The 15,975-nt window shown below is 66.0% G+C and overlaps 1 protein-coding gene across 1 annotated transcript; it reads left to right on the top strand.

Annotated features, from left to right (window-relative positions):
- The first annotated feature begins 3,457 nt into the window (after positions 1-3,457).
- On the top strand, positions 3,458-10,123 carry LOC142419393 (peptide methionine sulfoxide reductase MsrA-like). The gene is given in 11 exon segments (XM_075522320.1): positions 3,458-3,536; positions 4,693-4,744; positions 4,872-5,034; positions 5,273-5,363; positions 7,259-7,384; positions 8,262-8,330; positions 8,463-8,582; positions 9,170-9,210; positions 9,213-9,276; positions 9,605-9,711; positions 9,865-10,123. Coding segments are annotated over 11 exon segments (1,071 nt in total). The 3' UTR covers positions 10,024-10,123.
- The last annotated feature ends 5,852 nt before the right edge of the window (positions 10,124-15,975 follow it).

Raw genomic sequence — 15,975 nt, 5'->3', positions numbered from 1 at the left:
ATGTTAAATATTAGGAGGGGTTTTTTTTTAAAGGAAGAGGCCAAGTGAATGTCCCGGAGAGTAGAAATAGTGCTGGGAACGAAGGGGTAACTTGGATGTGGGGGAAAAAGTGAATATTTGATGCATGACTTGGAGGTAGCTGCTTCTGCCGACCCTTCTGAGGATGGTCGGAGGGCAGGATGAGCGGGGAATGGTTTCAGTCTGGACCTGGGCCTGTTCTGGTCTAAGCTGGGAGAAAAATGGAAACTCTAGTGCATCTGAGAAGGCTTCGCTTTCAGCCAGCCGCAGCGTGTCCGTGCGTGGCAAACTTCAGGATACGGGCAAAAACATCCCACCCGTGATTATAACTGAAGACCCCAACGGCATGCAACGCCGTCTTCCCCGTGAGCGTGGCACAGGTAGGAGCAAAAAGGTATTTATTACTGCTATTTCTTTGCAACAAAGAGGCAAAATATTTGCAGGGTTGGGCTGTGTGGGGAAAGGGATCCCCCTCTGGTTTTTACCTGCTGATGTGCCGCTCTCCCCTGCTTAGAGGGAGGTGAATTCCCCCTGCCCAAATGCCCTTGCCAGCCAGGGGAAGGGGCCGGGATGCTTTAGGATGAGGGGGCCGGGAAGCAGAGGATGGATTTGAGCCAGGGGCTGCACCCACTGGGGTGCAGAAAAGCCTCTTGGCTGCTGCAGTTCCTGAAGTTGTATAAACCCGGGCTTGGCCTTTGCACAGCGCGTCCCTGCAGGGACTGATTTGGGGGGTTCCAAGCTGCTTGCAAACACCCCGACCCTGTGGAAGGAAACGCAGCTCAGCTGAGCCCGGGAGGCAGCAGAATCCAGGCAGGAGGGTTTGGGGAGCGGGTTTCCGTGCTGGGGCTGAGCACCCGGTGCTGCTCTCGCTGTTGGCATCGTCCGCAGCTCTGCTGCTCCTGGTTTATTTGCTCGGAAAAAGGAAATTCCCACATCTCCCCGTAATGGGGCGGGGGGAAAGCTGGAAAACGTGAGACCTAAAGGCTTGACATCCAAAAGGCAAAAGCAAGCAGCCCTGCGGGCAGTGCAGGCAGCGGCGCCCGGGGGATGCAGCAGCACAGCACGGCGCGGCGGGCGTGGGAGCGGGGCCGGGGATCGCCGCGGGAGGGCTCCCGTGCTCCGCGCCCTGCCTGCGCCCTGCCTGCGCCCTGCCTGCGCCCTGCCTGCGCCCTGCCTGCGCCCTGCCTGCCCGCCCGCCCGTGGTTAGGGACCCCTGTGCGTGATTGTGCACCGCTCTGCACCCCTGTGCACGGTTCTGCACCGCTCTGCACCGCTGTGCATGGTTGTGCACCGCTGTGCGTGGTTCTGCACTGCTCTGCACCCCTGTGCGTGGTTGTGCACCCCTGTGCGTGGTTCTGCACCGCTGTACACGGTTCTGCACCACTCTGCACCCCTGTGTGTGGTTGTGCACCGCTCTGCACCCCTGTGTATGGCTGTGCACCTTCCCATGTGGTTGTGCACCGCTCTGCACCGCTGTGTATGGCTGTGCACCTTCCCATGTGGTTGTGCACTGCTCTGCACCACTGTGCACAGTTGTGCACCGCTCTGTGTGGTTGTGCACCACTCTGCACCACTGTGCATGGCTGTGCACCTTCCCGTGGGGTTGTGCACTGTCTGTGCTACTGTGTGCAGTTGCGCACACCCGTGCGTGGTTGTGCACCGCTCTGCACTACTGTGCACAGTTGTGCACCGCTGTGCGTGGTTGTGCACCTTCCCGTGTGGCTGTGCACTGCTCTGCACTACTGTGCACGGTTGTGTACTGCTGTGCGTGGCTGTGCACTGCTCTGCACCCCTGCGCGATGCTCTCCCAGCTGCTCTGAGCTGTTTTGGGGCTGCAGAGCATTGCAAGGCCTAGGAGGCAGCAGTGCTTGCAGGGAAGGACGAGGTACTTCTAAAATAAGCATCGTTGATGGCTCCAGGCTGGGGCAGAGGCTTCGAGCGGCGTGGAGGAGCCTGGGGCTATCGCTGCAGCCCTCCCTCCATGGCCTCCAGTCACCCAGTGTGGTTCTGCAGGGACCCTGAACTCTGCGCTGCCCGCGGGACGAGGGGAAGGTGGGGGGGTCTGAGCATCCAGCTCCTGCTTGGGCGATGCCCAACGTGCAGCCGGGCTGGAGCCCGGCTCCTTCCCCCGGAGGAGGGTGGGTGCTGCACCCCCACTGCCAGAGCAGGGGCCGGAGCCTGGGGGGTGCAGGAACCCCTTCACGAGGCTGCGGAGGCTCTGCAGGGCTGGGTGCTGTGACAGCCACCATTGTGTGCAGCTCCTGGGGGACCTGCAGCTCTTCTGATGCCCGCGGGTGCCTGGTGGGTCCCTTGGGAGGGGGGAGAGACCAGCCCGGGGGTGTGATGGGCTCAGCCCTGCTTCTGATCCGCCATGGGTGTCATGCGTACAGGGGAGCACCCATGTCCTCGGGCCACTTGGAGAAGAGCAGGGTGCAGGGGTGCTGAGAGCCCAGAGGAGTTGGTGTTGCTCCCAGAGCTGGCTTAGGGGATGGTGTGTCCCCCCATGACGCAGCAGCCGGGCTATATGCATTTATGGATGAGAGCCTTTATTGACCAACCAGCCCCTTCCCCTCCCGGCCACCCTGGGGCAGCCCCGGCCCCGTGGGTCACCTCCTACCCCAGGGGCTGTCCCGTGGGCAGCCACGCAGCAAGACACAGTCCGTCCCCCAGCCAGACCCTCTTTTGGGGCTTGCAGGGTGTTTAACGGCCGTCGTTGGCTCCTTCATCCAGGCCTTTTTTGGTGGCCAGGAGCGGATGGAGCGTGACGCCTGGTCCTGTCCTCCCTGAGTTTCGGCATGGGAATGCGAAGATCTGGGATGAGAAAGGAGCGCGTTGCCTGCAAGGATGTCTGCCAGGGGCTCGGCGTCCCCATCGCCTTCGCTGCTTTCCGGAGGGCAGGGGGTGCCCCGGGCTCTGGGGAGGGACAGGAGGGTTGGGGTGCACAGGGCCCACAGGAGGACAAGGATGCAGCAAACGTGGCTTCGTGCTGCCGAGGCTGCGAGTGGGTCCCGGGAGAGACACAGGGCTCAGCACCGAGCCGGCCTGGCTGCAGGGACGCCGGCAGCCACAAGCCTTAGGGGACAGCGGGGACATCGGCAGCAGCAAATCTACAGTGATGAGGCACTGGTCCTGGGTGAATTTCTTTGCAGGGGAGAGCAGGACACGGGGAAAAGCAGAGTATCCTTGTGCTCCGTGCAGGGAAAGCAGCAAAAAGTGTTCTCAGAGGGAGCAGACATCAGCTCTGCTGCAGCCTTTGGTGATGAGCGGGTTCCTGGATTAGTCCTCGGGGAGCTGTAACCCTGAGAGCCCAAAAAGCACCTCGCTGGGACAAACACGGATAAACCTGGAGCCGCAGGAAAGGCTGGCTAAGACAGAGCAGGTCAGCAGTGCTCTCCCTTACAGGAGCGATTTATCCAGCCCTTCTCCAGCATCGAGGACCATGGTGGGTGAAACCTCCATCCAAAATGTGGCCCTTGGGAACGTGGGGCATGAGCGGCTGTGCCGGGCTTTGGCTCGAGGTCGGTGGGTGTATGCCCGAGGCGGCTGGAAACACTGGGGAAACGGCAGCTCAGGGGAACACTGGGTCTGCAAAAGCATCTGGGCAAAGTTTGGCTTTGTCTCTTGGCCGTGTCTCTTCCCCCATCGGCTGGGAGCTGCGGGGAGCAGCCGGGCGGGAAGCCGGGGGCCGATGTCTCCCCACTGCTCCCGACTCGCCGGGAGAAGGGTGTTAACACAGCCATGGAGCCGGGTCGGTCCTCGTTCTCCTCTTCCTCCGCTCCTTAAGGGCTTTCGGCTGCTCCCTTCCTCCAAAATGTCCTCTGGCTGTGTTCCCCCTTCCCACCCCTCAGCTCCAGTGCCTGGGGAGGCAGCAGCACCCACTGCTGGAGAGGGAAAATAGGGGAAGGGACGGTGGTTGGGGCTCTGTGGGTTGGGGGGGGGGGGGGGGAGGCGATTTGGGGGTGCCCTGGGCTTGCGTCCCCTCTCCTGTCCTTGGCGGAGCTGGGGGGGATCAGGGTGGGGGGTGGCTTGGGGGCCCTCGTTGCCCTGATGGTCTCGGGTGGGTTGGGGGCAGCCGGGGGGGGTGGGAGTGCAAACGGGGCTGTAGAGAGGCAGGGGGGGTCTGGGGGGGCAGGAGGGCTGGGGGTGCTGGACCCCTCCCAGCCCAGTTCCTCCCTGGGGGTCCCGCAGTGCATTCCCTTACCAGCCCGTGCCGACGGGGTGCTGCTGCTCCGGCTTTTTGGCATCTTCACGCTCCTCCTGTGGCGAGTGCGGTCCCCCCCCAGCCCAGGCCAGCCCCCCCCTTTGGCATTCACCGCGTGCCTTAATTGTGTGACATTAAATCAAGGTCCGCGGTGAACACGAAACGCTGGGGCCGATGGCCGGGGACGCACGGTGCTGGTGGTGGGGTCCCGGGGTCCCTGTCCCATCTCCAAACCCTCATCACCCCCCTCGGCCCCAGGACCCCCATCACCCCCCCTGGGGTGTGCTGGGACCAAGCTGTGCCCCCTGCCCCGGGCTGGCGCTGGGGGAACAAGAGTCACAGCAGATTTGGGGATGGGGGCTGCCCCCCCCTTCTCCCTAGAGAAGCCCAGCTGCATCCATACCCCCCGCTGACCCAACCTCTATAGGGTTACCGTAGGAGCCCTATATGATCCCTCTTTCTCCTCGGCGTAGACTCTTCCCCAGAGACCCTCTCTGCCCCACAGCGCATGGCCGTGGGACTGGGGTGAGATGGGGGGTGAGATGGGACTGGGGGTGGGGGGGTCCTGCGATACGGATGCACCCCCGGATCCAGCCCCATCCCGCATCCTTCAGGCCGGGCTGGGGGGTGGCTGCTTGACCCCTCTGCGCAGGATCCGGCCCGCAGTGCCAGGGCAGCTATTTTTGAATGAGATAAAAAGCAAATCCCCGGCTGTCCTCGCCTCCCCCGGCTTTCGTCAAGCCATCGGCACCCTCAGAGCCATGGAAACCCGGGGGGGAGCATCTTCCTACAGGCTTAAACTCCCCAGCAGATCAGTCCGGGAGGGATTTGGGGGGGCTGCTTGGTTGCAGGGGGACGGGGAGGGTCCTGGAAGACCCAGCTGGAGCGCGGTGAATTTGGGTGCATTCAAGTGGCTTTTGGAACACTGGTCCTAGAGCAGTTGGGGGGGGGGGGGGTGTAAAACCTGATAAAACCTCATCTGCTCTATATCCACAAGGCCTTTAGCAATAAAATAGTTGAAATGGCTGAAATTGCCTCCAATTCCCATCCTAGGGCCTGGGCCTTCCTCCCCCTCGCCAGGCCAGGACTCGGTCCCAAACAGCAGCACATAAAGGCCAGCCGAGGCCTCACAAACTCAGCACAGGTAACCCTGCTCCCTGCTGGGGACCTGCACGGAACAGGGCTGCGGGGGGGGGACGACACCCAGTTTCATCCCCCGCATCCCCCTGGGGCCATCCCAAGTTCCCCCCAGTAAACGCCACTTTCCACCCGTGATTTTGGCAGGGGGAGGGAGGGATTTTTTTTCAGTGCAAATATTCCCAGGCTGGGGGGAGATGGGGGGGGGGGGGGGCCGTCTCCTTAACGGGGTGCCCGGGCCATTCGGGGGGGGGGGGGGGGGCGGATTCTTTGCGGGTCATCAGCCCCCCCCCCCTTCTCCCCCCTGGGCTCTCGGGGGGGGGGACACCCCCACCCACCCCCCCAGCGCATCCCGCATCCCACCGGGAGCAGCCGCACTGCGCCGCCGGGGCTCCGTCCCCCCGGTGTCGTGTCCCCCCACCCGCGCCGGGAGCATCCATCGGTACGTGCCCCCCCCCCCCCCCCCCTCCCCCGCCGTTACCTCGGTGCCCGCGGGGCTCCCCGGGAGGAGGAGGAGGATGAAGAGGATGAAGGGCACCCGCAGGCAGAGCCCGGGTGATGGCAGCGGCTGGGGACAGGCCGCCGGCGTTGTCACCTCCCCAGGCAGAACGAGGCCACCGCCAGGCTGGGGGTGTGCGCGTGTGTGCGCGTGTGTGCGCGTGTCCCCGCGTGTGCGGGTGTGCGGGTGGGGTTAACCCTTCCCTGCTCGGCCCGGCACCCGCCAGCCGGGGGGGGGGGGGGGGGGCGGGCGGGAGCCCCCGGGAAAATACCGGCAGTTACTGATGTGGGGGCTCTGGGTGGGCTCGAAGACGGACACGGTGTCCCCGTGTGTCCCCCGGGGTCACCCCTTGTCCCCTGCTCGGGGCCAGGCTGGCGGGGTGGGGTGGGATGGGCTGGGTGGGATGGGGTGGGATGGGATGGGGTGGGATGGGGTGGGGTGGGGTGGATGGGGTGGGGTGGGATGGGGTGGGGTGGATGGGATGGGGTGGGATGGGATGGATGGGATGGGATGGGGTGGGATGGGATGGATGGGATGGGATGGGATGGGATGGGGTGGGATGGGATGGATGGGATGGATGGGATGGGATGGGATCTCCTCTAGAAGGGGCAGGGGGCTCTACCGAGGGTCCGCAGGGACCACGCGTCCGGGCTGTCACCTGCCTAGGTTGTGGCTGGGCAGTTCCCGGTGAATTGTCGGTTGGGGGGGGGGGCTGCTTTTTGGCATAGGCTCAGATTGGGGTTAAACCCAGGGGGTTTGGGGACAACTCCTCAGGGAGGCAGGTGAGCGGGTGGGGGATGTCCTCATGGACACCCCGAAGCAGGGATGGACTCGGATGCGGTGCTGCGCATGGCTCCCCGGGGGGGGGGGGATCAGGCCCCACCCTGCCCTGATGAGCCCTTGGGCATCCCCGGGGGGAGACGAGGGGCTGGGACCCCCCCACCCCACAACCCCCTCAGCCCCGGGGTGCTGGGTGCTGCCTGGGGACCAGCGTGGCTGTGGGGGTCTGGAGCCCCACTCCTGGGGGAGGCTTTGGTGGGGCTCAGCCGTGGGGCGAAGGGGGGGCTGGCTTCGTCCCAAGGTGACCTTGGGCACCGCCGGCCTCGCGTGCGTTAACGATTGACGGGGTGGCCGGACACGCCGGGACGCTGATCCGCAGGATGGCCCCCCCTCCCCGGCCACCCCTCGCCACTGACACCCCCGGGGGGTCCCGCGGGGGGATTCTCCCCCCGGGGCTATGCACCCTGTCCCCCTGTCTCTGTGACAAAGCGAGATGTCTCCTCCCGTGCCCCCCACGGTGACCCCGCTCCTGGGGCCAGGCTCTGCCTCCCCGGCCCCCTGCACCCTTCTCCCTCCCAGTATTCCCAGTGTCCCTCCCAGCACCCGCAGCTCCCTCCTCCCAGTCCAAAGGGGCAGCGGGGCTCGGCGGGACGTCCCGTCCCTGCGGGGTGAATTGGTGCTGGGTGCCAGGGTGCTCCCCCGCCCCGCCGAGGCTCTGCCGGGCAGAGCCCAGAGGCTGCCGGTGGCAGGTACCGGCACACGCCCCGGGCTGGGCTGGGGGCGGCGGGGGGCACCCTGCTGAGCCCCCCCCCCCAGCACCCTTGTGTGGTTTTGGGGGGCTGCTGCGGGGGTGTCGGTGCTGGGGGATGGCGGTGGCCCTGTCCCCGGAGCGGGGTGGCAGGGAAAGGTCCAGGGCAGGGTGCTGGCCTGGCCCCATCACCAGGGCTGTCTCGGGGTGTTTTGAGCCCAGTGGCCCCCCCTTCACCATCACCCAGACGTGCCTGGGAGTGTGTGTGGGGGGTCAGGCTCCTCTGTCCCCCCCCAGGAATGCTGTAACCCCCTGGTTTGCTCATGGGGACCATCCTCGCAGGGAACTTGGGGGGGACACAGAGGCTTTGGGAGCCCCAGAAGAAGGAGGGTGAGTGCGGAGGGTGTTTATGCTCCACAAGTGTCACGAGCAGCCAGGTCTCAGCTTCCCTTTGCTGCTGGCCGGGTGGGTGTCTGGGTGGCCGGTGCCACCCCTGGCATTGCCCTCCTTAAACTCCCCTGGGATGCTCCGTGCCCCCCCTTGCCACCCCCCAGCCCTGGGCAGGTTCCCCCCAGCCAGAGCATCCCTGGGGCAGGGGACATCTCTGGGGCAGGGGACATCCCCACAGGGGGGGCAGCAGCGGGCAGGGCACAGGGTACCAGAGCATCCCTGGGGGAAGGTGACAGCCCCGGGACCCCCACAGAGGCCGGGTTAGGGTGAGGGTGGCCATGAGAGGACACAGGCCAGAGGCCAAGCGGGACAAGGAGCTGGAGGGGACAGGGACAGGGTCAGTGCCTGCTTTTGGGGGGGGGACACAGGGTAGAGATGATTGCAGTTCGGGACAGGCTGGGGGTCCTGACGCCGTGTCCCCCCCGCAGCCACCCACGCCGTCAACGGGAACCCCATGCTCCCGCCGTTCCCAGCGGAGATGCAGACGGCGATTTTCGGTGCGTGGTCCCCCCATGCCAGGGAAGGGGGGTCCCGGCAGCGTGGGCTGCCCCCAGGGCCCCCCCAGCCCAGCTCACCCCTCCCCTGAGCGAGGGCAACCAGCTGCCTGCTCCCTGCCTGTCCCCCCGCAGGCAGGGGGTGCTTCTGGGGAGCGGAGGAGCTCTTCTGGAAGATACCGGGGGTCTTCTCCACCCAGGTGGGCTACGCGGGAGGCTTCACCCCCAACCCCACCTACGAAGAAGTGCGCACAGGTAACGAGGGGCTCCTCCCCTCCCGTGCTGCGATGGGGACCCCCCAGTGTCCCCCGCACCCGCAGTGGGGTGATGTCCCCATCCAGCAGCCCCTGCCTTGCCCTGGCCTGGGCTCCCGTGGGTGCTCTCCGCCATCCGTTAGATGCTGATCCCCCCTTGCCCCCCACCCCAGCCCCCCAAACGCCCCAGCCCGGACAGACGGCCGCCTGGCTTATCTGGGAGACATTTTGTGGAGGATTAGCGGTCTGCAGGAAATATTATCCCGGCTGCTGTCTCCAGCCAGGGATTTATCCCAGTGCAGGGGGGGCTTGGGCATCCCATCCCCACCAGGCAGCCGGGGAAGGGGGTCCGGGGGGTCCTGGAGGGTGGGCGGGTGCTGCAGCCCCTCCGTATCCGGTTCCCTCCCTCCAGCCCTGTCGACACTCTTGCTTTGCACAAGTGTCACGAATTTGACAGATCTCAGCTCCCAGTGGGAGGGTGCACCGGCCGATGGTCCCCCCCATCCCGGGGCAGCGGGAGGTTGGGGGGCAGGAGGCCACGGTGAGGGGCTGTCCCTGGGAGCGCTGCAGGGCTGGCTCTCACCGCAGGGCTGACGGGGCACGCCGAGGTGGTGAGGGTCGTCTTCGATCAGCTACGAGGATCAGCTACGAGGAGCTTCTCAAAGTCTTCTGGGAGAACCACGACCCCACACAAGGTAGGGACGAGCCGCCGGGGCCAGGCAGCGGCCGTGGGTCCTATGCAGCCCTGGGGCAGCCCCAGAGCCCAGGTCTGGGGGGGCTTAACCCCAAACCGGCCCCAACAGGGGGGTCCTTGGCATCTCCATCCCCCGGTGCTGGGTGCGGGGGGGCTCGCAGAGACTTCCCTCACCGACCCCTTTAGCAGGACGCCCCGCAGCCACCTCTCTGCTGTACCCCCACTGTGCCTCAGTTTCTCCATCTCACCCTCCATGGCTGAAGGCGCTGCACTGTGCCCGGTGGGGCCAGGGGGTGCCCCATAACCCCCCCGGCTGCTGCCCCCCCCAGGCATGCGGCAGCAGGAGGACCTGGGCACCCAGTACCGCTCTGTCATCTACACGCTGGGCCCCCAGCAGCGGGCAGCTGCCCTCCGCAGCAGGGCAGCGTACCACCAGGTAGGTGGGGACACCGGGACCCCCCTGGGGACACTGGCCACCTCCCCCAGCCCCAGGCTGTGGGGCAAACTCCTGCCCTGGCTATGCCATGCCATGGGGCAGTGGGTTGGGGGGGGTCCATCCAGGCTCCCCCCCACCATGGGACTGTCCCAGGAGCTGAGGGAGCAGCAGCGGGGGGACATCACCACTGCCATCGAGCCGGCCGGTGACTTCTACTACGCTGAGGACGGCCACCAGCAGTACCTGCACAAGGTGCCTGGGGGCTCCTGTGTCCTGAAGGGCACCGGTGTCACCTGCCCCATCACACCCTGAGGGGCCACCTCGTGTCTCCTGGCTTGTCCCCATGTCCCCAGCATCGCAGGCAGGATGGGCAGAGCAGCCAGCCCCGCACGTCGCGGCCAGTCCCACACGTCGCAGCCAGCCCCACACACCGCAGCTCCCACACTCCCCATTTCCCCGGCAGGATTAAAGCCGTGTGCCCCCCACCTTGTCCTGCCCAGTCCCGTGGGTGCAGCTGAGGGCCCTGGGGGGCTCTTTGGGCTGGGGGGGGGGTGGGGGGGGGGCTCGCTGGGGTGGGGAGGGACCCCCGTGGGCCCTGCCTGGGGGTGGCTGTGCCCATGGCTCTGCCCCAGGGCGGGGGGTTGGGGGGCTGGGGGGGCAACGGCGGGGGGGCTGGTGGGGGGCTGCTGGAGCATGAGGGGCTGGTGGTCTGGGGGGTCAGGGTCCGTGGGGCTGGAGGTGGGGGATCCCGTGTCCGTGGGGCTGGAGGTGGGGGCCGTGTCCGTGGGGCTGGAGGTGGGGGGCCGTGTCCGTGGGGCTGTGCGGTCCCTGCGGCCGCCGGCGGGCGGGGCTGCAGTCCCGCGCTCTCCCGCCAGGGGGCAGTGCCGGGCTGCGCCCGCTCCGCCCGCCAGGGGGGCCGCGGCGGCGCAGGCAGCGTGCGCGCCTATACGGTACATACGGTACGTGCGGTACATACGGTACGTGCGTGCGCAGGGAGAAACACGGCACAGACGGCCTGTACAGGTATGGGTGCCCTGTACAGGGCACATGGGGACAGAGGGCGTGTGCATGCACAGGGGCGTGCAGCGACACATACGTACACCTACATGCGTGCACAGGGACATACAGCTCACATACATACACGTACATGCGTGCACAGGGGCACGCAGCAAACCAGTGTACACATACATGTGTGCACAGGGACATACAGCTCACATACATACACATACATGCATGCACAGGGACATAAGCTCACACACATACATGTACATGCATGCACAGGGGCATGCAGCTCACATACATACACATACAGCACGCCCAGGGACATACAGCTCACATACATACACGTACATACATGCACAGGGGCACGCAGCACACATACGTACACATACACATGTGCACAGAGACATACAGCTCACACACATACACATACGTACATGCACAGGGGCACGCAGCTCACATACATACATGTACATACATGCACAGGGACATAAAGCTCACATACATACACGTACATACATGCACAGGGACATGCAGCTCACATATATACACGTACATACGTGCAGAGGGGCACGCAGCACACATATGTACACATACACGTGTGCACAGGGGCATACAGCTCACATACATACATGTACATACATGCACAGGGACATACAGCTCACATACATACACATACAGCACGCCCAGGCACCCACGGCACACGTAGGTGCCTACGCCATGCGGGGGGACTCTGCCCTCCTGCCTTCGGGGGATGTCACCCTTCCCGTCACCCGCCCCTGGGCCGCGTCCCTCCTGTCCCCCGAGCCCCCAGACCCGCGCCCCTGGCCCGGGCAGAAGGGACTGGGGGAGCGCGTTCCCTCCGATGTCCCCTCGCCCCGGCGCTGCAGTGACGGCGACGACGGGCAGACGCCGTGATGGCCCGGTGTGACAGGGTGCTGCGTGTCCTGTCCTGGCTCCCGAAGGGTTCGTGGCCACCGTGAGCCCGGTTAGAGCTGAGCTGGCCCCGGGTGCGTGCTGGGGGGTGAGGAGGGGGAGCAGCGCGGGGGGGACCCTGGAGGTGACGGCGGTGGCTGGAGCGGGCAGTAGGCTGAGCGTGGGGCCGTGTCACCCCTGCGGTGTCTGCAGGGTCCCCGTCCTTGGGGGTGTCCCCCCCCCCCCAGCAGCAGGCGGTCTCCATCCCCCCACTTCTCACGGGTGGGGGGTCCCGGTGGCCATGTCCCACCTCGTTGTGGGCAGACTGGGTTTTGCAGGGGTGGAGGGATAGGGACATGGGGGCAGGAAGCCCACCCCTCTCCCCAGCAACCCCCCCCCCCCCCCCAGCACCAACCCCCGCCCCCTCCTAAACCCCCTGTGCCCCTTGGGGGGAGCGGCCCCTCTGCTCAGGCACCCAGAGCCACCCGCCCCACCCCAGGGGACGAGGACATCTGCAAGGCTCACCCGTCCTTCCTCCTCCTGCCCTGGCTCCCCCATGGGTCCCAGTCCCTTTGCTCGGGTGCCCTCCAGGCTGGGGGTCCCAAGGTCACCCCCACCCAGACGGCCTGTGGGCCCCACGCACCCACCCAGCACCCGGGAGCCTGGGCTGGGTCTGGCTGGGGACACCTCGGTGTCCCCAGGGAGAGTCTGTGGCTGGAAACCATCCTGCAGGGGATGATTTGGGGGTGTCATGATGTCCCCTCCCAGGGCAGGGGGGTCCCCGTCTCGGTGTCCCCAGCACCCCTCTTGCCCAGATTTGGGGGCTGCGTTCGGTGGATTTACAGCGGAGAGGCTGGCAAGAAAGGAAAATAAAGCTGAAACCTCCCAAAAAATGTTGTCAAGGGTGAGTGAAAGCAGCTTTCGGGGGGGGCTGGGGGGGGTGACAGGGCCCAGGGGAGTCCCTGGGTGCCACAGGTGCCACATGTCGGGGACCTCCCGACCCCCCCTTGGCCAGCGTTGGCATCCCAGCTGGGTGCTGGGTGTCCCCTGGAACTCCAGGGATGGGTGCACAGCCGGGTGCCATCGTGTCCCCAAGCCTCTCGTGGGGCTTGTCCCCAACCCCGCGGGGGGGGGGGGGGGGGGGGGGGGATGGGGACATGGGGACATTTTTTTTTTAGAAAGTGAAGTTCTCCGGGTCAACGGAGAGCGAAAAAAATAAATAAAAGCAGAGAGAAAGCGAGCGCAGGTCGGCTTCCGGCACCTGGCCCCGCAGCTGCCACACCGCCTGGCTTTGAAGAAGGAGCTAAAGAAGAACGAAAGCCGGGGACAGGGACGGGGACAGGGGACCCTGGCCTTCAGCCTCCCGCCCCGGCATCCTCCTCATCCTCTGCATCCTGTGGGAGGTCGTGGGCACCCGCGGTGGTGTTTCATGGGGGGAGACGGCTGGGATGGGATGGGGGGGGTGCCCAAATCTGAGGATTTGTGGGTTGTTCTTTTTTTTATATATAAATCCCCAGTTGCTGGAGTCAGGGGACGGGACCAGGAGAGAGGCTAAAGGATGGGGAAGCACGGGGAGGTGTCCCTTAGACGACGTGCCTCCCCCCGCTGCCCGGGCAGCCTGCCCAGGGGACGGGAGGTGACAGCCACATCTCCCCGGGGTTTGTCACTTAGGCTGTGACGGGCACGTGGGCTGTGGCAGGGCTGGGGTGTCCCAGGGGATGGATCCTGCCCCTGTGTCCCCGTCCCCACTCGCACGAGGGTGTCCCCATCCCCACCCACAAGGGTGGGTGCACAGCCAGGGTCGCACCCACCGCCCGCTGCTTCAGCCCCCCCCCCCGGGCTCCCCCACCACCTCTCCCTCCCTCCCCCCCCAGGGATTTATTTCCCCGCCTCGTCCCTCGGGGTGCAGGATGGGGCCAGGAGCGCTGGAGCCCCCGGGAGGATGGGGTGACGTTGGATTCTCTGGTGTCTACTGGGGCTGAGCCGGGGCTGAGCTGTGTATTCGTGTGCGCCTGCGTGGGGAGGCAGGATCTGTCCCCAGGGTGCTGGGGGGGGGCACGGGGGAAGCATCCCTGCAATAGGGACAGACCCTTCGGGTCAGGCTGGATTTTGGGGAGGGGGCGGTGGTGATGGAGGGGGGGGGGGAGTTTGGGGGACGGTGGTGGGTATGTGGGGGGGGCTGTGTTGGGGTGTGTCCCCCCAGAGACGGAGGGGGGGGCTCCCACAGCTCCAATGGGTTTGGAGGAGCACTGGGGCGTAGCGGAGGGACAAGCCCCGTGTCCCCCCCTTTCCCAGGCGGGGCCCTGCAGGGATGCAGCTCGAGGGGAGGCGATGTGGGGGCCCCTTCTCGTCCCCCCCACTGCCCCTCACCTGGCACCTGCTCCGGGCGGATGGAAACTCTGTGTCAGAGGAAGCGGGGAGGGGGCCGCGCTCCCGGCCGGGGCGGGGGGGACACCCAGCTGTCCCCCCCCCCGGCGCCTGTGCCGAGGGGCTGAGCTGCCCTGGCCCCCGGCACAGCTGGGATGAGTTGGGCAGGTCTCAGCCCATCCCCATGGGGGTGGGTTCCCAGCAGAGGGAGGGTACAGCCCTCAACCCCCCCGCTTTGTCCCCCAGCTTTGTTGCCTGACACATTTCACCTCCTGCTTAAACCCTGCTTAAAGGACCCCTGGGTGGGTGGGGGGGCCAAGCTGGGACTCCCCATCCCCAGACCCCAGCACTGCCCCTGTCCCTGCCTCAGTTTCCCCACTCAGGGTCTGAAAAGTTGCTGCTTCCCCCCGCCGGGGCTGGAAAGCCGTGATCCAGGGCTGGAAAGATGCGATGCAGCCCCGAACCTCCGCCAGCATCCGAATCCCGCGGGGATGCTCAGATCCCATTCCGAGAAAGCGGGGTGGCGGGGGCGCGGGGCCCGGATGAGCGGGGAGGTCGGGGAGGGGACGCTCACGCGTTATTTATACCGGGGATGGTATCTGCAAGGCTCTTCGCCGAGCGAACAAAATAACAATTCAGGCAGGTTTGAAAAGCGCCGAAACCACGACAGGAAACCCAAATTGTACAAATGCAGATGTGAGTGGAAAAAGCTCTTGAGCTGGTTGCTCTGGCTTTCACCTTCGCTAAAAATAAAGCTGCCTTATTAGGGGCCGATGGGGGCCGAGATAAAGCATCTTCCCTCCCCCTCTCCCCGTGTTTTTCCGTGGGGGGGGTTGTTCCGCGCGATGCCGTGGGACGCCGCTTTCCGGCCGTGCCGGGGGTGGTGGGGACGGACGGCTGGGCTGGGGGCTTGTGCTGGTTTTTTTTTTTTTTTGGAGGATCTGGGGGGTTTTAGGGTGCTGGGTGGAGGGGGTCAGGTTTTCAGGGGCGGGGGTTTGCAAGGGACGGTGCGATTTGGGGCTGGGCAGCGTGGGGTGGGGGGTGTGATGAGTTGTAACGGTCTCTCTGGGTGTAACGAGGCAGCCTGGCAAAGCCACATCCTGCAGCGCGGCAGGACCCGGGGGGAGGAATTTGGGGGGCTGAGAAAGGGAGGGATTTGGGGGGGTTGGGGGAGGAACAGCAAAACCCCTCCTGGGACCTGCCAACCCCACGAAACCCAGGCTGGGCTCCCCTTCTCTGTGCCTCAGTTTCCCCTCTCTGGAGCATCCCAGGCTGGAGCACCCCACCTTTGGGCGGGGGGGGCTGCGGTGAAGGCAGTGCCGGCTTTGGGTGCCCGCTGCCCCCCCCGCCGCCGCACCCCGGCCCCGGGAGGATATCGTGGGAGGCGGGAGGCGCCTCACTTGCCACCCCGGCGGTGGTGGCAGCGGGGCCCGGGCTCCTCTGAGTCACCAGTGTCCCCACACCTGCGGCGGCCGGGGGCTGCGAGCAGGGATGCTCACACCTGCGGCCTTCGCGCCCCCCCCCAGCCCCATCCTCCTCCTCCTCCTTTTGCAGGGGAAATGATGGATGCAGTGGGGGGGGTGGAGGAAGAAGGGGGCAGAGCAGGGGGGGGCTGAGCACCAAATTGTGGGTGCACCCACAGCACCTCGGCACCCACCCTGCTGGCGGCACCCCAATGTGCCCATGGATCCCCCCCAGCCCTGTGTGGGTGGGGGGGGTCGCATGGCACAAGCTGTCCTTACCCCACAGTCGGCCTTGGGGTAACATGGGGGTGCGATGCTCAAGCAACCCCCCCCAGCACTGAGGATGCCCCAAAGGGTCGGGGGGAGGGGATAAGACCCCCCCCAAGGGTGCAGATGGGACATGGGGGGCTGCTGCGGTGTCAGGCCTGGGGGGGGAAGCGGGGTGGGGGGGAGGTGGGGGGCTCCGGCCGGCCTTGGGGGGAGGCCGTGAGAACGGCAGCCGGGGCGGAGGGGGGGGCAG

This window comes from Mycteria americana, chromosome 21, assembly GCF_035582795.1.
Source record: "Mycteria americana isolate JAX WOST 10 ecotype Jacksonville Zoo and Gardens chromosome 21, USCA_MyAme_1.0, whole genome shotgun sequence".
Taxonomy (NCBI): Eukaryota; Metazoa; Chordata; class Aves; order Ciconiiformes; family Ciconiidae; genus Mycteria; species Mycteria americana.
Note: the sequence above shows the minus strand (reverse complement) of the source record. Positions and strands in the feature narration are given on the sequence as shown.